Here is a 24716-nt window from a genome sequence, read left to right on the forward strand (position 1 = left end):
GGGAGACTGAATGGTTAACATACTGACCCTATGGTTAGTGTGTTAGCTTATGCCCTAATGGCCTATGGTAATATCAGATACAAAATCTATTAATCAGGGATGCAGTTACATTTGCTATACCAGAGGACATGTTTCTTGCAGGGGACTACATAACGTTTCTTTATAATTAGAGGGGAATGTTAGGGGGGGTTATAGGTTAGTATTGTTAGTATTCCTATTCTTATTATTATTAATAATAGTATTAAGGTATTTTATGTCTTTTTTTTTAAATACACACCGAAATCGAGAGGGATTTCTTTGCGGTTACAAAGGAAATTTTACGAAGTAAAGTTACATCATGTTTCATCATGTTAGTGGATCTTGTTGATTTATAGAATAGATTTTAAACGCAAAAGTTAACCACAACATAAGCTATGGTTGATATGTTTTTAAAACACACCGGAAGTATGTTCCGTTCTTTCTTTTAATTCTACTAGCCTTGACTGATAACAGGCCTCGATTTCCGTTGTGGTGAACTTTTCTGTTTTTTAAATCTTAAATACATAGTGTAAGGGATTTAGTTATGCGGAGAATAATTCTATATGGAGACGACACGGTGACCTGTTGTTGAGCAACAGTTAACTACAATGTGCAATGGATAATTTAATAAATTACTTCCTTGTCTTTTTCGCTTCGGTATTTGCCAAGAGATAGCTATACAGAGGGTTTCAACACTTACGGTCTTTAGCATGGTGGAATGAAAATGTGTAAACTCGATTACCATACCCACATATAGGCTTCTTTAAATGTCTGAAACAAACTTGTACTTTTACTTGACCAAACAATAGAAATTTAATTTTTAAATTTAGACAATAACTTTCCATGGTTTTTGGTACGTTAGATCGTGGTCATTACAATGAAATTGAGTTGTTTCATATATTGAGAAGGTTTTAAAGTCTCTTGACATTGCTTACAATCTTCTTATGATTTTTCACAACGCTGATTTGAAAGGGTTTTTTTTTATTCCTTTTATTTTGAGTGTTATCACTTGTCCAAATTTTGTGTTGGTACTGATACGAGAAGAGTTTTTCACCTGTAAGCAATGAACTGAGGTAAGTCAATGGGAGTCTGTCCGTAGATAAAAGAGATTTTCTTGTCACAGTAGAAGTTTATAATTCTTACGGCACAGAGAAAGTTCTGGATCCGGATGGAAGTTTAGGTTTTTAGGTCATTGTTGTCCACTAATAAACAGTGATGGATTGACAATAATAATAATCAATTTCCATGTCGTCCCTCTGGATCAGCCCTGGATGGGGCCGACAGGCGGCGATCTGGATCCTTGGATACCTCCAGATACCAGGGGGGGCCTTACTCTAGACATCACACTGGGAAGGCAATGGATAGAGATCTGCAATCAAAGAGGCTATTAGACTACATAATCATTAATACGTTACATAATAACCTTGGCTTATTCGAAGTATTTGTTTATATAAGAAGTCCACTGAATCCTTCTTGTAATGGTTCATTATATATATATTTTTTTAACGGGGCTGACCACACATCAATTCTAAGAAGGGTATAGTGATCGATGGAACCTGCAAGGGTTACCCAAAAAAAGAGGCTATTCGAAAATGAGAATTGAATACAAAATGTTGCTCATTCAGATGTCTTGGGGGTGCTGTCCACACATCGTCAAAGTCGAGGTATAGAAACTTGTTTAATTAATGTATGTTATTGTAGTAATACCACAAGAATCAATTTTGTACCATGAACAACTAAACCGGGAACCTAGAATTAAGTGTATGTGCGCTGACCACACATTATTGTTAGGATGCCTCTTGTGTTCAAGCCGTGACTGTGGATGAAGATCAAAACAACGTCACGGTAAGACAAGTTCTTCTCAAATTGATTGATGTACCTAACTCGGTTTGTTTCTTTGTGAGTGGAATGATAATGATGGAGGAAACTGAATTATTAACTATTCTTTTCATTTACTGTAATGATTAATGGGTGATGAATCATATGGTGAGTAAATCCAAGGTACTTTACAAGATGGGCAATACCTGGTTTGTTATGAAAACGTCAGGACGTAATTGCCATATTGACATACATTTGCCGTATATTTTGTTTTCAGATGTAGTCAGGTTGAGGACTAGAGTGTTAAAAGGAAGTTTGAATTTAGCCAGCGTGGCGGAAATGAGCTAATTATACAGCTTGGTATAATGATAAGTGGCTTGTAAATTATCAGCTCAGCTGACGAATGTTCGGAGAGAGAGGGGAAAAAGGGGGTTTTGCATCTCAACTGAGAGAATTCATCTAGTATACTGTTACAGACGCCGGCTTCCGACCATGGACTTCTTAACATTGTCAGATAAGTATTTTTGCATTGTTTTCCTAATTTAGAGAATAAGAAGTGGTCAGTCGTTCGGATTTCTATGCATGAGTACAAGAAGTCTATTGTATACAATCTTTTATACCTTGAAATGTTAATATTATCTACCCCTTTTTTTAATTAAACTTTAACAAAGATTGTGGGATTTGAATTTAGGTTACTTCGTAAACCACAGAACTATTAAACAGAGTTGAGATTCAACAAGATTTAATTAAATCTAATTATACTTTTACAAATACGCCAGTTAACATAATTAGTTCCAAAGTATCTTCAAAATTTATATCAATCAATTTTAACTAAAAATTTAACACAAACTCAAGCAAACGAGTATAAATTTTTATAGTTGTTTCATAATTGAATATCATGGCTAGTTTTACACTTTATTACACTTTTTACACTTTATTGAAAATTTTCAATTATATCAATCAGACTGATATGAATTTGAATCGTGTATTATTTCCTAATTGGTAGTCATTTCTATTTTTACACCTTATTACACCTTGTGCACCCACAGTGTTCAAGATAAGACGTATCTCACAATAGGGCAATCCAGCACTTGAGAAATTCTCAGTTAACGTGCATGTTATCTCAATTGTTATAGATTTCTTGAAATAATATTGTAGGGTTTTGAGCTCTATAAAGTTAATTAATATAACTAAGACCCTCAGAGGAGGCAGTCTTATCTTGGGCACATTATGATTTGTTCCTTATATCTGCATGCTTTTGTAGGTAGCTTAGTAAGAATAACAAAAGAAAATGTCAAATTCCCCTTTTTTGAAGTAAATTGATATTCAAGTGATTAAAAACTTATAAATTTTAACAGAAGTATAAAAAGGAAAACGAATACTCAGTTATTTCCAAGGCGTAGGTCCTTTCACTGCTTTTACCTGGGAAGGTTCTGCTACTTAGGCTTCTGAAAGGAAAAACCTGAAACGAAAAATGCTCACACACACACACAGTATTATAGGCTGGACGCGGGGACCTGAAGTTGAGTGTAGTGTCCCGGGTACTTATTAGTCGAATTTGACGAACTTGGTAGTTAAGGCGTAACTGGATTTAAATAATAGTTACCTTTATTTAATTTCTAAATATTAAGTATGATGCTAATTATTAAGTATGATAACCAACGAGTTTAAATAAGATCTTAACTTTGTGGTTCATATTTTTCAGCTTGTTGGAGTATACGTATCATCTGTTGCTCGGAAAACGCAAAGGAAGGAGAAGGGAAGACTTACGTCTCCAAAGACACTAAGGGGAGGTCTCCTGTTACAGGGTAAGTACTATCCCCTTAAATTGTTAGTGTGTTATTTTTGAAACATGTGTTTTCCATTTCTTCACGTCAAGTTACCAGTTTGTTTTACTAGTGAGTGTTAACACAGTTTAGTGCTGAACTCGTGGTGTGCAACGAAATCACCGTTCGGATCCTGGGAGTGTCCCATACCGATTTTCATTATCACTGAAATAAGTGAAAACCACAAGGAAAGATAGTGACCAAAGTCATAGTTAAATACAGTGATTATAAGAAGTGCGTTTTGCATTACCTGTGAATTTAGTAAGTGTTTCCCTAAGGAAAAACAAAAACGTGGTTTAGTGTGTGTCACTCATACAAAAAGTGCGTGAGTCGGGACTCGATCTCTGACTTATCAGTTGTCTTTCAAAGATAGATACAATTGCGTAACTGCCAATAATCACTGATAATTGAGATCATTTTTTTTACAACGCAATTAATTTGACAGGAATACTCCGGATCTCGAACTCGGGACCCCTAGTGATGATATGTGGTAAACTAAGTGTCTATTGAAAGTATTTGATTCTAACCTACTTTTACATAACCAATTCAAATATGACTTGCGCTCGTGCGGAGCGATAATTTAGATATAGGATAAATGAAATGATCCATCGGGGGATCGAACCAGGAATCGTTAAGAATCAATTGCTTATCTGAGATTATGGTGTATCCCAATCGTGATGATTTATGGGGCAACATTATTATTATTATTCATTTCATTGTGATGTCATTTCCCTATTTTTTTTGTTTTTATTTATCTATGTTCCCGTTATAAATGTTGGTGTGTATAGACGCTACACGCAACAACATCCTGAGTCCTTGTTAACAGCTGGACTCACTTCCGTCACCCGATAAGAGGTGATTTGCTTTTAGTTTTAACGCTGAATGAAAGACGAGTGTTGAGGAAGTATCTGTGAACATTATAAATATTTGCATCAAAACAAAATGCTATTCGATTAACTTTTAGTTGTTAAAGAATACCCTTTTGTTTGTTTATTTTGACATTTTATTTCACTCAAAGTTATAAATACTGTCACGTTCTTATATTTATATTCTAAAGTTCGTGTGCGCCATGCGCTGTTCTGAAGCAGCGTTTCCACCTATTAAACAGGGCCGCTTATGGAGGGGGCCACCTAATTTTGAAAGTCTCCTGACTTGTAGTTTTAAATCTTTTGACGGGCATAATCATAAGTGTAATTCTGAATAGAATTAAGTTATTTTATACTAGATTCATTAAAAACAAGTTGACAGAGCTCGAGTATCCTTAATATGTGTCCTGAAAATTATGAAAGATTCTATTATTCGAGTATTGAACCTCATTACGACATGTTGTATACGTAATGATTCGCTTCCAATGTTTTATTATTATTATTATTATTATTATTATTATTATTTTAATGCACAAGTGATAGCGTGATTTAATACCACTCTGCGTTGTATTCTCAGCGTTATGTGCCTTTTAATCGAACCAAGCGAAGATTTTAACTTGTATGAAGGCAGTTACACAGGGATGATTGAGAAACACGAGTATAGTGGTGTAGTGGTAGAGCAACATCTAGGATGTTACTATAGCCCACAATGATGTCATTTTTGTAACCGTTACTGTACATAACATGGCGATCAAGTTAGTGACATTAAGCGGGTTCTAGCCCATTACCCAATGATGGGAGGACAGAAAAAAATGGAGGGGCTCGATCTACCCCCAATATTCTTACGAAATACATCTAGTAATCTTAACACTAACCTAAGTTTATCTTGCCACAATGAAATAATGATACGATATGATACTATCTAGTATTTTGATAAACATCACTGAAAACATTATTCTAAAATGAGCATCACTGTTAATACTTGATCATAATTCAACATGAACTGAACATAACTTAAAGGTAATGTAATCTTACTGACTAAATGTAGCAAGTATAGTACACAAGTAGCTATTTACATTCTTTTAAGAAAATGAATAGCCGATACATATATAATTGTAAATGCATTATGTACAATATGCGCAGTATGCTAGTACATTGCCGTAGTTTGCCAATAGATTGGCCATCGCTAAGAGATTGGTCATTTTTTTACAGCAGCATAAGGTCACTTGTGTTCACCCAGAAGGGGTCGCAGGAAACTTTCACTCATATCTATGGATACGAAGTCCACAGCAGCAGCAGAGAACAACATGTCAAAGACTAAGGCGTATTTCTCCTTATTTCGTTTTCTATTTTATTTTATTTTTTTTAAAATTTAACCAATATGCTTCCCGCCCGAACTACGCGAAAAAATAATAATTGCTCAAGGAAAAACAAATGGGGTAGGCATTGTGTGGAGTAACCTATGTGAATATCTGGTGGGGGGAATCCAGCTTCCCTTTTCTGTTTTTTTTAAACAGGTAGATAACCAGGGTCACAAGAAAACGACACGTCAGCACACGTGTATCATAAGTAGGCATAAGGTAGTAACGGAACAACCCAGAACAGGCAATATTGACTGTGCTTTATTTTCCAGGTTAATGCTTTCCTAGACACAAAGAGGGAGAGCGGCGAGTTTCTTGAGAGAAAGAAGTAAAATAATCAGGCGGCGGCAGCGGATGGATTCCTGTACTGTGAATGAGGAGTCTGCAGCTGTAACGACGTATACTTAAAGGCAGAGTTGAGTATACCATTAAGATACAATCGTGCATATAATTGTTTGTGATCACTGACAACATTTTCTCTTTTCAGCTACGTCGACACCTGTTTTCCTTATAGGTTTTCTGTGTTTGACAGCATATTGGGAGTCTTATAGGAGAAGAAGAAGTGTAACCCATTCGTTGCCGGCAACATTCACACAAAGGGAAAAAAATTATCCGCCCCAATATGTTGGCAAACCATTCCTTTAGGTATCAACTCGACATAACCTTTCTTCTGACGCGTCTAACTTTTTCCGTGGTATGGTAGTTAAGGTAGGGCCCTGATTCTAAAAATGACTTATTTGCTCCTCTATTCAATTTTTAGCGCCGCCGACTAAGATGAATGCCTATTCCCATAGTAGACCATGGGTATCTAATGCCTTGTACAGCATCGAAGGGAGAGGGGGGAATGGATCCCAGGAAGTAACTTTTTGTTTCTGACTGTTGAAGAGTTTACGAAAATAGTTTTTTGTTGTTTACAATTCCACAACGTAGCTTGGCTCTATCTATAGCCCTGTATGCAAGTGTTCCGGTATGCCAGAGGTCATGTTTGACTACGTGTACTCCACTTTTTTAGAGGTCTATGAGCTATATGAGACCCTCGACACACTCACTAGTTAATATACACCAAGTTTTCCCTTTTTTTTAATTTGTCTAAATTGATGCGACTAGGTCTCATGAGCGACCCATATGTTACGCTTAACATTCCTCGTCCTCACTATCGCTAGAAACTTCCAGCTCGCGTGAGTTATCTCGGGGGAAATACTTCTTTAACCTTTCTATAGTAACAATCTGAGTGTGGTTAGGGTTTGCTACTAGTTCAATTTTACAGGCATTTGTGGGAGAAATACTCCTTAAGTAATACGGCCCCATAAACTTGGGTGTCAACTTAGGAGAAATATCCTTCTTAGGTAGATAATCTCTACACAATGCTAAGTCACCAACTTTTAGTTTAATAGGTTGTCTAGTACGATCGACTCGTAACTTAGTCTGCTGCTGTGCATGCGTCATAGCCTGCTGGGCTAGTTTACGGATTAACTTTAATTGTTTCTGATGCTCCTGTATTTTCGTGAATTGATACTGGGTATCCAACTGAGTGGGAAATCTTGCCTTTTGACCAAAGACAATCTCATATGGAGAGTATTTCCTAATAGGGGAGGTTGATATATTATAGGCATATGCACACAAGCGGACATATTCCGCCCACTTAGTAGGCTGTTTAGCCGTGTACTTAGTTAGGAAATTTGCAATGACAGAGTTGAATTGCTCACACAGTCCGTTCGTTGACGGTTTAAATGCTGCAGTTCGAACATGTTTAATGTCAAATAAGTCATTTAGTTCGGTCATTATCGCCGAGAGAAAATTTGTACCTCTATCCGTTAGTATCTCTTTTGGGGGGGGGCCAAAACGCGTGATTAACTCGTCCAACATGGCTCTAGCCACTGTCGGAGCTTTCATATTTCGTAGCGGTACCAGTATTGCGAAATGGCTTAGATATTCTATCATAACCAGGATATAACTGTAGCCTGCGCTACTATGTAGCGGGCCAAAAATATCTAAACTCCAGCGGAAAAACAATTCCTCTTTTACAGGTAAGGGATGAAGAAAAACTTGTTTCTTTTCTCTAGGGATGTTCACCCTCTGACATTCGTCACAAGAGCGCACGTATTCCTTAACTATTTTCCCCATGTTCGGAAAATAGTAACGTTCGTTTACTTTAGAGTAAGTGCGAGAAAATCCCGTATGGCCTCCACATAGCGGAGACGAATGGGCCTCTTGTAATATGTCGGAGATAGCCTTTTCCGGTATACTAGTTTCTTATCATTGTTCATGACTCGATATAACACATCGTCAACTACAACATAGGGTTTTAAAGCACGATCAGTGGGGTTATCTTTCTTCTTTTGTATTAGTTCTCTAATTTTATCGTCCTCTTTTTGCATTGTTTTGATATCTATTTTGGGACATAACACAGGTTGCACACGTCTGCACAATCTTCTTCTTGACCAAATTTAGAGGGTAACTCATCCTTTAGCGGACATCTTGACAAAAAATCGGCGGTCACGTTATTGCGGCCTTTGACGTGTTCGATTGTGAATTGATAGGGTTGCAAACGAATTGCCCAACGCATGAAACGAGAATTTAGCATCTTATTATTTCTGAGGTAACATATGCCGTGCGGATCGGTCCGCACAATAAAGGGACGGTCTGCCAATAGAAAGTGGAAATGCAAAATTGTCTTAGTAACTCCTAGCGCTTCAAGCTCAACCGTGGAGTAGTTGAGCTCCGCTGGGGACAAAGATTTCGAAAAATAAGCTATTGGATGTTCTTTGTTATCTTCTTTAATTTGTGCAACGTATCCACCTATTCCGTCTCGACAAGCATCCGAATAGACTATGGCGTCCTGATTTGGGTCAAAGTGGGCAAGGACAGGAGCATATATAAGACAAGATTTCAAAGTATCCCATGCTTGTTTCTCAGTTTCTCCAAATTCGAATTTGGCGTTCTTTTTAGTCAACGAAATGAGTGGTTTTGCAATAGAAGAAAATCCTTGGACAAAAGCTCTGTAAAATGAACAAAGTCCAATAAAACTACGTATTTCTTTAACTGTAGTAGGGTATGGTACCTTTGCTATAGCTTCCGTTTTTGCGGGATCTACACAAATTCCTCGTCTACCGACGATGTGACCAAGCACAGAGGCTTCTTCGTATCCAAAGTAACATTTCTTAGGGTTGAGTTTTAAGTTGGCCTCCCTGAGTCGAGATAAAATAATTCTCGTTCTTTCTATTAAATCTGGGAAAGAAGGACTAGGACAAACCAAATCGTCTAAATAACAGATTACATATTTCCACATAATGTCACCAAATATAACATTCATCATATTTTGAAAAAGGGCCGGGGCCGTGCTTAGGCCGAATGGTAGTCTCAAGAATTCGAATTTTCCACGGCTGCAGATGAATGCAGTCTTCTCTATATCACACTGACTGATTAATAATTGATTATAACCACTTTGCATGTCCAAAGTATTTATGTACTTGGTACCATTCAGAAACGCTAGTATCTCATCTATACGCGGCACTGGCGTATAGTTGGGCCTTAATATCTTGTTTAATCCCCTAAAATCTGTACATATGCGCGGGGAGCCATCCTTTTTAGGTACTATCACAATTGGTGCAGAATATGGGCTTTGACTTCCTCGGATAATATTGCTATCTAACATTCTCTGGATCTCTGCCGTGACTATCTCTCTCTGTTTTGGGGTTTCTCTATAAGGGGGGTGAGAAACAGGTATATCTGTAATGACCTCTAAGGGGCACATAAATTTATCGGTAGCCGCAGTCAGACGAGACTTGTCCCAGGCTACAACGTCCCTAAATTCCATCAATAAGTCCAGCAATTGGTTTCTTTCTTCTGGGTTTAAGTTTGGGCCAATATTTAGTGCTTGAGCTAATTCTTACTTTGTTTGGGGGACTTTCTGGGGTTGTTCAGGGACTTCCACGTAATCTGTTTCATCTTTGTTAGTAAGGTGTATGATCTGATTAACGGCCTGTACGTTATTATCCGTTTTGTCATTTAAGGACTCGACCTGGGGAACAAGTTTCCCTAAATAAAGGTTTTTAGACAAGGATCTGGTTCGATCTGAACTATTAAAAATAGTCAGAGTAATATTTCCGTTGTCAGTAAAAACTGGACCTCTTGGGATCAAACAGGAGTGCCAATATCGAATTCCTTTGGACGGTAAGAATTCCCAAATATGCACGTTCCCGGTTGGTGCGGTAATTTCTATGTCATATGAAGCCTTGGACGGCACGCGGACATTTGCTGGAAGGTGTACTTTGTAGGTAGTGTCCGGATAGATATCAAAAATTTCGTCGCTTAATTCCAAGGGGTCGGGCACGACCTCTTTCTTACTATGATCCTGAGCAGAACTCACTAGATCAGGGAGGGTTGCTGGGTCATTTACCCTTCCTTGCGTTGTCAAACGTTTTTCTAATGTTTCTAACTGCCCTCTATTTGATTTTTCCTCTACAGGCACATGAGGCGCCTGGGAGGCCAGGGGTGGCTTTACAGAGTGTTGGTTCTTTTTGTTATATCTTGTCACATAAGGCGCATTCTTTTTCTTTCTAGGAATAATCTCTGTATCCGAACTTTCTGTAGAACTAACTGCCAAAGTTCCACTAGGGCCTGGTTGAGGGTCAAGACTGCATAGCTTCTTTTCCTCTTTTTCTAGGTCAGGCGAATTGGTAGGTTCCAGCTCAGGAGCACTGGAAGATACCCTGCTTTTCTTAGTTCGTTTACGTCTTGCCTTTCTACGTCTATTGACTTTTCTATTCGTTTTATTCGTACGCTCCGAGGGAAATTTTGTAGCTTCCCTGGAACACACGAATACGCGAGATGTAATTTCTTCATTATAGAGTTTTTGTCTCTTATCAGGTACACTAACGACGGGACTTATATGATTTCCGGTGACCAATTTTGGAGACGGATCCTTACTCCTAACTGGGAGGTTCCGTTTCCTATAAATTGGTTTGTTTCTATGAGGGGGGATAGAGAAAGCCGTTTGTCTAGCATAATCGTTCTGTATTGATTGGGAATCGTTAAACGATCTTTTTCCTACTGATGGTGGGTATCGTTCAACATGTCTTAAATCTAAGGTATGAATCACACCTTGACGATACCCATATGTACTTTTTGGGATTGTAAACCATAGGTCTTCAACGTGATTCCCGTCTTTATCTGCTAGTTCCAAGTATTTGGAATGAATGGTTGTGACATACTTGTGCAGGAAATCTATCCCTAAAATAACGTCATAGGCGCAAAACTGTGGATCAACTATAGCTACGTCTAGAAATCTTCGTTTGGTTGTTTTCAAGTGATCCTTGAAACAACACGCTATTCTCACCACAGGAATGTAATCTGTGGGCTGGGCACCTACGCCACGAAGCTTTACATAACCCTTCAGTCTTTCAGTTAGTGGGAATCTTGGGGGTAAAAGGGTTTTCGAAGCCAGCGAAATTTCAGAGCCTGTGTCTATAAGAGCTTGCGCCCAGCGGTCTCCTATTTTTATCTTGACTGTACAAAGCTGTGCCTGCCCATGGCCGAGGCCATAGGTATTTTGGTGATTGTTCCTATACGTTTTGTAACCCGGTTCTGCTACTACTTCGTCTGAGTAACAAGAACTAATTTGTACAAATCCAGGTTGGTGTTGTTCTTTAATGCATGACCAGTCCAAGCGGTCATTTTCCCATATTACGCCATGGCTAATTCTCTGACTAACTAATCTTTGTGCTGTGTGAAATTTTCTAAGATATTGAAGGCACTGTTCGAGATTATCGCCATCATCCACTTCAAGCATCAGCTTATTTAGGATGTCTGGCAACAAACTCATTCTAAGTTTACTCATCAATTCACTTTCATTAACCCAACCTCGCAAGAATTTCAAATCCTTTATTAACTTATAAATAAACGCTAAGGTACTTTCATTGGGTTGTTGTTTTCTTGTATCAACGTCATATTCTAATCTTGCAGTATACTCAATACTAGGGAAAGCCTTTTTAAGTTTTTCCTTCATCTCGTTATAGTTTAAAGGTAAAATGTTTGCTAGGTCTACTAAATAGAAGGAGAAAGCTTCCCCTTTCAGACAGTAAGGAAGGTAATTTACTATCTCTAGGGTTGACCATTCGTATATGCTAGCCACTAATTCATATTCTTGTAGGAAAAGTTCCACACACTCATGTCTATTGCCAGAGAAGGAGGGGATTTCAACATTTGGATAGATCTTGAATACTTGTGGTTTAGCACCAATAGTAGAATTTTGATTGTCACCCTCGGGAGGAGGGTTGCTAACTTTGCCTGTTACTACTGTATCCGTAAATTTAGGTTTCTCAAAACTATATGGTATAGTTGGCTCGGTAACCGGACTAGTTTTAATTTCTTGCTCAGATTTTAAATTTATACGAGGCTTATTCTCAGGATCTACTTTTAGAAAGGACGAAAAATTTGATTTTTGCTTATGAGAGGTCTTATCGTCACTTGATGAATGTGAGACGGGCTCATCTTTCAGATCTAAGGACCTGTATAAAGAAGCCGAGGTGTTGAAATTTTCAGAGACGGACCTATAGTCGGTATCAGATACGCTTCTATTTTCTAACTCAGAGGTTTGTTCTGAACTAAATTCTGATGTATAATATCTATAATGTTCGCTGAGTACTAATTTTTCTGTCTTTTTCCCTTCGCTAGACTCTAATTTCTCCACTGGGGTCGTGGGTGTAATTACGCTACTAGGTGGCGAAACAAACACTATCTGTAAGGGTTCTAACTTTTCCTCTTGTTGGTACTTTTTCATTTCTTTGGTCGCAGGTGATTCACCAGTTTCATTATAGGAACTAAATTTAGAACTAGCACTAGCTGAAGGTTGTAAACCACTATTCTTAACACTATCAGTTTGTTTGTTAGATTCACTTTGGGTTGGAGAGGTTGAGGGATCGTCTCTATTTTCTACTTCATCTAAACAAATTACAGACGCACCAAATTCCGCATAATCAAAGATTTTACCAATGTTTTCGTTTATTCTACTTTCAGACCAGGAATCGTTATTTTCTTTTTCTTCCTCTTCAATTTGCTTCTGGTCGTCAGAGCAAACTGAGGGAAAAGCATCATCACTTTTCTTCTCTTCGCCTAACCTCCTCTCAATTGGAGCAGGGGCGACGAGGTCATTTCTCTGGTCAGCGTCCTCTGGGGGAGGGTCTTGGTTCGCTGCTCGGGGAGTAGAGACCGTGGGAGGATCCCAATGGTCATATCGGAGTTCTTCTTCGGAGTTCCATGAAGGTTTTGACTCATCCTCCAGGAATGACGCAGGAGGAGACTCCGGTTTGTCGTTTTGTATTTGCGCTATTTCTTCGTTTTGTAATTTCTGTAGTTCGTATCCTAACCAATCGTCTTTCAAAGATTCACCCCCATCTGAATCGGCACTACTAATATCTCCGTTTGACCACCTAACTTTACTAACTACACTGAGGATGTTATCTATACTGTCCAAATATTGCAGTTTCTCTTGGAGGGTATGGCTATCTTCAAACATGACAGGATTGGTTTGAGTAGCTGTTGTCCGAAGAACCTCAAGTTCACGATCTGTATCAATCCTGATCATTTTAGGAAACTTATATTCGGTCTGAATGCTAACATCTTTCTTTTGAAAATCGTCGGTCTGTATTTCCATATCAAAATTTCCGACTACATTTTCCTCAGGTAATAAATCTTCAAAGGGGGCTGAGGGGTCAGCTTGAAATAAAATACCTAACTTCTCGTCGTCGTCACCTTGGCGACGAACAACTGTGACCTGTACTTTCTTGTTCCGTAGTTGTTTAGTTAAAGGTCGAATTAAGTTTCATACTGCCGGGGATAGTTCTGTTTGTAATGAATGCTTAATCTGGTCTATTAACGCTTCATCGTTAGATTGTGACCAAGAGCGCGATTCATTTTCATTATCCTCGTCAGGGTTCTCAATTTTCGTTTCCCTTGGTTCGGTTCCTATATTTGCATAAATTGGCTCTTTATTCGTGAAAGCCTTGGGTTCGAGACCAATATTTTCGTAAATTGGCTCTTTATTCATTGATATTCGTGATTCACTATCTAAGTTAGCAAACATAGTTCTAGGACCGATCTCGGCATAAACCGTTTCATCACTACTACCAGCATAAAAAGATTGAAAGGTGGGTCTTTGCATTTCTAACGGCGTTCTAAGATCTGACAGTTCATATTTAATAGGAAAATATAGCGCTACTGGGCTATCTGGGCCTTTTGATACACTCATATCCTGCACTTAACACTAAATTACTTAGTCTATTTTCCTTATCAGCTAACTTATTATTATATAAGGGACTTTGGTTCGAGGGGACTTCAGGGATTACCCCTGCTGTTGTTTCTATCTCAATTGTTGCCTGAGGGCATTCCTGACCTGCAGTTATTAGTTCGGCTATCTCTAGTTCATCTTTTAAGTTTACTTCATTCACTAGAGTTTTTGGATCTACCCCCGGTGGGGTCTCGTCCGTATCTGAATTTACATAGATCGTCCTAGGAGCTGGCGTTGGTTTTTCACTTGAACCAGCACTTTGTATTTCTATATCATTTCTAGTCGGGATAGGGCTAGACGCGGCCAGCGGCGTTAGATCGCAGCCACTCGCCGGAGCGTCTGGAGTTTGCGGACTAGCGGTCGTTGGTTCACGATATCTCGGCTGACTCCAGGTATCCAAGTATCTCGGTAATGGATTCTTTTTCCAACGGCCAAATTCAGGAGGAGAATGCCCGTGGACTTTTATTTTATTGCACTCAATACAATAATAATTATTCCACCGATCTAAAATATAACGGTGCTTGCCCGTGGGCGTCTTAGGACAATGAGATTGCCCTAAATCTAATAGCTTTTCTTTTATTTTCTGCGCGAAACTCATTTTTGATAATAAATCTGTTTTTCTTTCAAGTCAGTGGCCTCTTAAACCAGGGCAGTGGGTAATCAACCTATTTCCTCTGATATAGTAGGAATTTAATCACTGATAGCTACTTCCCTCGGAAATGCTACGTCAAATTTTTACGTATTATGAGACTTATTATTATTTCAATATCTTCATTTAACTTCCTTTGAACTTGAAATACTCAACTTCCCTTTCTTTATAAATTCTGCTTTACTTTTTAGAACGGGAAACGGAAAGTGACTAGACAGCTGTTTATAACAGATAATGCTTATTTGCTCACTTATGATGAGTTTACTTTTTACTTCTATTCTTTAACTTGTTTTCTTTTTCTTTTTTTAAAACTTCAATTTTTTTTAAACTATTTTGCTTTTAAATTCACAAGGGGGACTACGATCTAGGGCTGTTCCTAATTCCGGAATTCCGGAATTTTTCGGACCGGAAATTCCAATTCCGGAATCGGAACACAGTTTCAAGACGTTCCGGAATTCCGGAATTTCGGAACATTCCGGAATTTCGAAACGTTCCGGAATTTCGGAACATTCCGGAATTTCGAAACGTTCCGGAATTTCGGAACATTCCGGAATTTCGAAACATTCCGGAATTTCGAAACATTCCGGAATTTCAGAACATTCCGGAATTTCGAAACATTCCGGAACTTCTTATTGAAAAAATAATTTTTCCTGTTACCCCGAACTGAGAGGTGTGCGCAAAGCTTAGTTTTGAAACTGGATATTGATTCCGCTGTGCTGAAGGAAGGAGTTTTGGTCCACGGCAACTGGTTTGTTTCATTCTCTAGATCCGTTCACTGTGAACGATTGCTCATAAGATTTGGAACTTTGTCTGGTTATCCTTAAAGTCTCAATCATAAGTGATTCAGTATAAATCCCGTGATTTTGGTGCAGAAATTGGATCCTAGAAATTCGAGCTATTTCTTTCCTTTAGTTTGGTTAATTTTTCAAAACGTACCTTTGTATTAGGGCTGTTCCTAATTCCGGAATTTTTCGGAACGGAAATTCCAATTCCGGAATCAGATCACAGTTTCAAGACGTTTCGGAATTTCGTAACGTTCCGGAACTTCTTATTGAAAAAATAATTTTTGCTGTTACCCCGAACTGAGAGGTGTGCGCAAAGCTTAGCTTTGAAACAGGATATTGATTCCACTGTGCTGAAGGAAGGAGTTTTGGTCCACGGCAACTGGTTTGTTTCATTCTCTAGATCCGTTCACTGTGAACGATTGCGCATAAGATTTGGAACTTGGTCTGGTTATCCATAAAGTCTCAATCATAAGTGATTCAGTGTAAATTCCGTGATTTTGTTGCAGAAATCGGAACATAGAAATTCGAGCTAGTTCTTCCCTTTAGTTTGGTTTATCTTCCAAGAAACACCTTTTTTATAAACCACTTTGTATATTCTTTTTTAAATGAATACCGACTGTACCTTTTCCATTTATACGAGGCAACCCTAACAAGAAACTGAACTGCATATCTTTTGATGTATGGCCATTGTTAAGTATAAGTACCTGAAGAAGGGGCAGAGAATCATTTAAAAGAAAATACGATTTTCAGTAATTAAAGGGATAGGATAGTCTGAAATATTTGAAAAAAAAATTGACCAGTATTTCCGGTGGCCCCACACCCCTGCTTACTGGGAGGGAAGTAGAAATTATTTGTCAATAATCTAAAGAGGAACATGATTCCCAACCCACCGACGTCCGTGCTTTGTTGCTAGATTTTTTTTTCTTGATAGTTGGTTGATGGCTTGGCATTTTAATTTGTGATAATCTGCTATAGTGCACAGAATATTATTTTGCTAAGTCAGGTGTTTCCGTTTTGTGAACAAATAGATCATTTCGTTGACTAAAGCTTGATGTGCATATGTAACATGACGTGAACACTAGAATATAGTTTTCGTGGCATTTCAGTATGCCATAGCATAGCATACGCTATGAAGCAGTGTCCTTTTGAAAATAAGACGCTTTTGTATTAAACAATCTGAAATAATACCCTACAAGGGATAAAAGCGAATTTACATGACGTACCCAAAGCACCGAATTTATCGCGCCAAAATCAAAGCTTGACTTGTGAGCTTGTTTTTAATGTTTGGTAGGTCTATGTGAATCGGTAGTTTCCCGAATTGTAGACGCTTACAAGCGTATGTGTTCAACACATGAGTATGGAATTGGCAGACCGTCATTGGATTGGACCACACCTAGCGTAAGTTATACCCTTATCAACGCCTAGCCACAGGCACGTGAATGCTTTAGTGATACACAGGAGAGGAACTCCTCTGAGTCACCGGTGTCCAATCTACTTCCAATTTCAACGTTCTTGTAATGAATGCTTTTCATATGTACACGTGCGCTCTAGTACACCACTTCTGAAGTACTCACCCGATCTCTTCCGTTGTTCGGGACTTACCCGAATTCGCAAACTCTTTTCATTGTTTGGTACTGTCCCGAATTTTTAGACTCTGTCGCAGTCTCTCCAGCAGTAATAGACTTTTCACAACGAGTTGGAGGTTTCGTAGTACAGTCAACAAAACAGAAGCAGAATGAAATCTTATACGTGGAAGTACTTTAAACGAATAGAAGGGAAGGCTGAAGTACGGTGTACAGTTATTAATTGCACGGCTGTTGTTCCTATAAAAGGTGGCAGTACAACCTGCATGATTGCGCACTTAAAAAGGCGTCATCCAATAATATGGAGCCAAGAAAGACTGAAGACTGCGGAAGATGATCCACGGCACGAGGAAGAAGCAGAAACAGCGGAACACAGGTAAAATTTCATATGTTTTACATAAGGTGACCAGATTACTCTTTTGAAGGTTCATATTATTATTATTATTATTATTATTATTATTTTTTTTTTTTTTTTTTTTTTTTTCAAACTGTTTGTATAAAGCGGTCGTTTCTAAAAGAGCCCTTACTGTTTCACGTTATTTTTACTGATCAATTTATATTTCCAAACAACAAACTGCAAATTTTTATTTCACACATTGTCAATTAAGAGTCAATAATCAACTTACAGGTTCTCGTGAAAGTGGATAAAAGAGTCAAGAAAGATACTAGAAAATAATTGAAGTGGAACTCCTGCCCTTTACTAAGTTTACCTATATTTGGGCACCTATGTTTACATGAAAAAAGCATTTGTTCAACTTTCAGACAATCGTCATTCAAGAGTCAATAATCTTCTATATATATAAAAGAGAACGTACAAATCCTTTGTCCGCTCATCACGCTAATACGGCTGAACCAATTTCTTTTATTTTTGGGGGGTTATTAGGATTTGGACCCTAGATGGTTTTTATCATATCACTTTAATTTTCAATTACCAGTGTCTTGAGATAATTGACCATTCAGGTGTCCATTACGTACAAATCCTTTGTTAGTTCATCATAGGTATAAAAATAAACGTATTTATATGCAACCCGCATGACCGTGTCACTCGGCGGGTTAACATACATGACAGGCGTTATAATGGTTTTTATCATATCACTTGAAAGCGAAAAAGTAAAAATTATCTAAGTAACAAAGTTTATTGCGTTCGGGGGTGACCGCAGCGAAGCGGGGCGGGTTAACATAAATGACAGGCGATATAATGTTAACATTTACTGCAATCTTCTATGGTTTTTATCATATCACTTGAAAGCGAAAAAGTAAAAATTATCTAAGTAACAAAGTTTATTGCGTTCCGGGGTGACCGCAGCGAAGCGGGGTGAACGCTGCTAGTTTATTATTATAATAATAATAATAATAATAATAATAATAATAATAATAATAATAATAATAATAATAATAATAATAATAATAATAATAATAATAACAATAATGAAAAAAGGAACGTAAACACCTAGGTGTGTGAGCAAAAAGCTCATTTTCAATATAAAGTAGCATGTCACAGCTGAGACACACTAGGACAGAAAGAGATGGGTTTATAGTGGTACGCACCAGAGTTTGCGTGGGTCAATCAAAACTTGAATCACCACCCACCATGACCCACTGTGACCCACGACCCACCGTGACCCACTCTGACCCACCACCCACCATGAACCATTATCATATACTGTGACCTACTCTCACCAAATTCATCATCAACTCTGACACGTGATTCATCATGGCCTCTTTACTGACTAAAGAGTTTACACTTGTAAAAAAAAAAAGTCACTAATCAGAGTTCAAATTTCTAGGGTCAATCGCTCAAGCCCCACCCTGTTACAATAACGGTTGATCTGACCTTTACGATATAAAATGGTAGTGTTTGTCAGTGTGAAAATTGAAGAAAATCGAGGTGAGAGGAAATTAGTGTGTGCCTAAAATATTATATTAGGAGAGTATTCTTGCAAGTGTTAATTTCTCAACTCATTTCAAAAGAAATTTCTATTCGCAGGAAAATACCCCTGTACAATATGGAAAAGGTTATGATTCCTCAGTTCACAGTATTTTTCTCACAAAAGACTTGAAAAATCAGTTTTTCATAGCTATTAAAGGATCTCGGGTACAATCTGTGAGAACATCTCCATAAAATATAATCGTAATTTCACCAGAACACCAAGTTAAAGTAAGTTACAAAATGCATAATTGCAATTGTTATGAATATTTATTCAAAGTAGTTTATGGGGGCGCGGTGTCTCAGTGGTATAGCGTTCACCTCCGGTGCTTGAGGTTCCTGGTTCGATCTTAGCTCGCATCGTGTGGAATTTGTGATGGACAAACACCGTGCTCGTGAGTTTTCTCGGGATTCTCCCGTTTCCTCCCACTTTCTTCATTCCACCATTTCATTCATTTCTCATCATCACCATCTCCTTTAGCCTAACCGGCTTAACTGTAAGACGTAAAACTTAAAGATTTCATTTCATTTTCAAAGTAGATTACCTTCTAGTTTATAAAAAGCAAAGAATAGACTTATTAAAAATTAGGTACAAAGTTGAATAACACAAATAAGCCATTAGTAATACAAGTATACATTTTCCATAACTCGTAATTTGCCACCTTAAAACAAATCCGAAATCGGGTTTCTTTCCTGTTGTCCTCCAGAATTTTTTCGTGGTAAATCATCCGCTGCGGAATGATGTCCATCCTTCAGCCAAAAAATAATTAGCTCGTCTACTTTGAGCTTATCTAACAGTGGGCCATCAATATTGGTGAACAACAAGTTAGACAATGTTTGAGCACTTAGTCTATTTCTAATATCAGTCATCTGTAAATTCATAAGGGAAAATCCCCGTTCGCACTCTGTCGTGGAAATTGATACTACTTCTATTTCTGCAACTCCTCATCGACAATCTGCTTGTCGGTCAGTTCTGAAATATTCAGCAAGTAATATCATCTCTCTATCGCCATACAGCATCTTTTCCATATTGACCATGTCAGTTGGCAATGTCGACTCATGGAGAACAGAAACTTCATCTACCACACCTTCGATAGGGAATCATGTGCATAAATTATCAATTAAAGCCTGATAAACTGATGATTTCTTATTTTTTTATAAATTTAATTTTTGTAATTACACATGAAGTTTTGATGACATTACCAAGTTCCCTCCCCCTAGAAAGCAAAAGGGAAAGAGGTTCCTGGGAAGTGTTCAGAGGTGCCTGTTAATTTCCCCCTTCTTCCCCTTCAATTACCACACTGCTGTTTGTCATGGGCCAAATTACGATGAATTTCAATTAAATTATCATAGTATAATTATTTCCTTGTTGAATTATCGATACTTTTCAGTGGAAAAAAGGATGAAATTTGAAAGTCCCAAATCAAGGTAAGCAGACCAACGTAAAGGGAAAAAATGTACAATTTTACATATGCGTACAATCCAAACTTAAAATTTCCGTGTAATTAAGCTTACAGTACAAATTTCATGTCTATTTTTCTCACAACTTTATGAGTTGATTGCCCTGTGCTGTAAACGCTCCATATAATAAACAAGCTTCAGCAATTGTTATAGTAGAAAGCATGGATATATGAAGCGAAGCACTGTATTTTTTGTTTCTGAATATTACCTCAACTAATATCGATCGTTTTCGATCATTTTTACAAACCAACTAACTATCAATTTTCCATATATAGAAAGTCCCCCGCCCCATAAAGGAGAATTTTAAAAAATTCTAGGACACATTCTTTTTTATTATTAAAGAGCTAATACACTGAATTTCAGTTCCGTAATTTTAACGGCTTGCGAGATAATTTTTTTTTTTCGAAAAAATTCGGATCCCCACTACCTTCTTTTGATATGTATTATAATCAAAGGGATATAACATCCCAGTTTGGATTAAGGCCTAACTATATACCAAAAGTCATTTCATTTGACTTTGCAATTTGCCGTGATGATCAGGCACACACAGTTACATTCATTTTTTATATAATAATTTATATATAGCAGTGATTTAAAAATGTATTTTTTTTCAGTAGTTAGCTCGACTCACAGGCCTCGAAAGCCAAGTAGTAGTATAAGTCCTATTTGTATTATTACAATTACGAATATCAATATCCAAAAGTGCCTGAAGTTCTTTTTTCACTTAGTTATACTCACCTCAGGTAAGTAGACAGAAACAAATGGAAAAGGAAGGGAAATGGAAGTCTTGAAAGTAAAACGCAGACAAATTTACCAGTCTTCAGAAGATACTGTTTACAATGCAGTGAGCAGAGTGAGTCGGTAGATCAGACTGAGTCGGTAGGTCGCAGTGGGTCATGGTGTGTGGTGGGTCGCAGTGGGTCACGGTTGGTGGTGGGTCGCAGTGGATCATGGTGGGTGGTGGATCGCAGTGGGTCACGGTGGGTCGCCGTGGGTTACATGATGTTGACCCACTACCCACTGACCCACTCAGAAAACTTGACCCACTGACCCACTCCATCTCTGGTACGCACATATCCACAGCAAAATCACTGAATTTGTTATTTGGGAACTTCGTAAATTTTGGAAAACCTGTTCAAGTCCGTTTCATGAAAACTGAGTATCACTGAATTTTCACATCCACACAGCAAGAAACGATAGATTTCTCACTTCAGCCGTGCTGATTTCTTTGTAAGGCTACTTAAGATCCCTTCGTACCGCGGAATTAAACTACCGCTAATTTTACCGTTTTTCTGTATTATCTTCAAAACAGATAAAATAACCGAAAAGTGAAAAGCGGGCCGCCTAGACAATATTATTTTGCATATGATATCATTACCAAGAGTCACTTAGTTTCTTTCATTTTGAACTCATTTGTAGGCCTGCCATATGTTTGGGGGCTTCTAAGTGGCTGCGAAACAAGAGAAATTAAGTGACTCGTGGTAACGATATCGCATGCAAAATAATATTATCTAGGTGACCCGCTTTTCACTTTTCGACTATTTTTATCTGATTTGAAGATATTACAGAAAAATGGTAAAATTAGTGTTAGTTTAATTTCTTGGTACGAATACACGAATTTAGGGACAGCCTATAATAATAAGCGAGTTGTAATTGAAAGAATAAATGTTTCTGTTCCCCACGCTATGCTACTTACAGTCCATTAAGCTTTCCACAAAGATGTAAAGATTACGTTACAATTTAACACTAAAATGAAACGGCTCGGTGACACAGGTGACTACGCGTCGCAGAGGGACATTTTGAGTTATGCAGTGAAATGGATTTTGAATTATATATTCTGTGGGCAAGAACCCACTATTTGCAACGCGGCGAAACTGACATGAAAGTCTGCATGGCATATATAAACTTTAACTCTCATTTATTCAAACTTCCTTGATGGCGCTAAGTCACCTCTAGCTCTGGGCCATCCAAATATCCAAGAACTGGTTACTGTGTGTGTAAAGATACAAATTGGAGCGTTATGATTCTGTGAGTTTTCAGCTCTGTCATGCTGGAAGCAAACATTTCACTCCATCTCCTCTCTTTCTCTGTTACAGTGACATAGTACTTCCCTCAACCTCCAGCGCTCAGCCGGAGAACGTTTTCCGTTCAACGGAACCAATGAGCATTTCCGGGAAGACACAGACACAGCTCACTCATTTTCGCCTTCCGGATAGTAAAACAAATGAAAAGTATCGGAATGCTGTTGCATATTGGCTTGCAATTGATATGATGCCTTATTCAGCAGTTGAGAAAGACGGTTTCAAGCATCTAATGTCAGTGTTATGTCCTAATTTTCACGTACCTGGCAGGAAGTGTTTTGTTGAATCCAAAATACCTGCTTTGTACAATGCAACGTCAGAATTACTAAAAGTTGAATTGGCAGACGCTAATAACGTTGCGCTAACAACAGACTGTTGGACGTCGGCCTCCGAACATCCGTTTATGGCTGTTACCGCGCACTTTATTAACAGCAGCTTTGAAATGAAGAGTTATTGCCTCAACTGTACTTCTCTGGATGTTGATCACACTGCAGCAAATCTTCTGAGTGCCTTGAATTACAGCCTGGAGTTGTGGGGAATACCGCAGGAAAAGGTTTCTTGTGTAACAACGGACAACGGATCTAACATTGTTAAAGCCATTGGTGAATTAAGTGCTTACCGCCATTTGAATTGTTTCGGTCACACATTAAATATTGGAGTAACTAACGCTTTTAAAGAACAACCCACATGTGGAGTTATCGAGAAGATAAAAAGAATCAGGGGAATCATCAGTCATAGTCATAAAATGAAACGGGTTTTACAAAACGAACAAGAAGCTTTAGGACTACCATATAAAATGATACCATCAGTGACACCGACAAGGTGGTGGTCTCTTATTCCATTGATTCAGTTCGTTATAGAACAACAGGCTGCACTCGCCAAGTTCCTTTCCCAGACAAAACATAGGTCTCTCATTCTGCAACAGAAAGAAGTTAAGCTTCTAGAGACGATTTTATCGCTAATTTTACCCCTACAAATGCTGAGTGACAATATGTCTGCTGAAAAATCAGTGACAGCTTCAGCAATCCGTCCTCTTTATGAGCAAGTAAAAAGTGAATTTCAAGCAGATGATGATGATGATGATGATGATGATGAACAAATGCTTACGTCCAGCGAGACTTACTTGTCTGGTTATGATTCTTTTCAAGAAGAAGAAGAAGGTAGTGAAGTGGTACTGAAACTGGCTTTGAAAGATGTTCAAGTTCATATGAAAAAGGTAATTTTAGAACCCTTGCATGATAGGTATGACACCAAGGAAGAAACCAGAATCCTTCTTAAGATTTGTTCCTTTTTCGACCCAAGATTTAAAATTGAACCAGCAGGAAACGATGTCGATGTAGTGAAGGCAGCTGTTTTAGCAGAATTAAAAGATATTGCCATAAAAGATAACTCTGGTAGTGTTCAAAGAAACGTTCCGAAGAAAGGATTTGCAAGTTACTTGAAACGGAAAAAAGTTGAACAAGGTACTGTTGAACAAAGTGAAATCGTTGAAATGAATAGGTACTTAAATCTTGGAAACGCTGAATTGGAAGAAGATCCACTTACTTGGTGGAAAAATCATTCTTCTCTACTCCCCAGGTTAGCACAGTTGGCAAAAAATATTTGAGCATTCCTGCCACAATTGTACCTAGTGAAAGAGTATTTAGTTGTGGAGGTAATGTAGTGACAGACAACAGACACTCTCTTACACCTGAACATGCCGAGCAGTTGATATTTTTGTCCATGAACAAATCCATTGTACCAAAAGCTCTTTAAGTATGTTAAGTTAAAACGCATTCTTTAATCAACATTTGAGAATCTTCATAGGATGTAATAATTCTGTGGTGTTATGGCAAAGCTTGGTACGCCTATGTTACTTTTAACAACGATTCATGAAATTAACTCTCCACTCCAGTAAAGGATTTAAATTATCGTAATAGTTGGTTTTTTATATGCTTTAAGAGAATATTTGCCACCATTGTGATTTTTTGTTTTCCCGTAATTAAAACATATTTTCTAGCGTTTATAATTGTAAGAAAGTACATAATTATGAACTTTGTAATTGAAATTTTGCA

At 38.0% G+C, this 24716-nt stretch overlaps 1 protein-coding gene across 1 annotated transcript; it reads left to right on the plus strand.

Annotated features, from left to right (window-relative positions):
- Positions 1–17345: 17345 nt before the first annotated feature.
- LOC145660812 (E3 SUMO-protein ligase ZBED1-like) lies at positions 17346–24268 on the plus strand. The gene is made up of 2 exons (XM_081726229.1): positions 17346–17569; positions 22678–24268. The coding sequence occupies exons 1-2, from the start codon at positions 17346–17348 to the stop codon at positions 24266–24268; spliced, it is 1815 nt and encodes a 604-aa protein (XP_081582355.1).
- The last annotated feature ends 448 nt before the right edge of the window (positions 24269–24716 follow it).

Source organism: Thermobia domestica, chromosome 9 (genome assembly GCF_964235325.1).
Source record: "Thermobia domestica chromosome 9, izTheDome1.hap1.1, whole genome shotgun sequence".
In the NCBI taxonomy this organism is placed as follows: Eukaryota; Metazoa; Arthropoda; class Insecta; order Zygentoma; family Lepismatidae; genus Thermobia; species Thermobia domestica.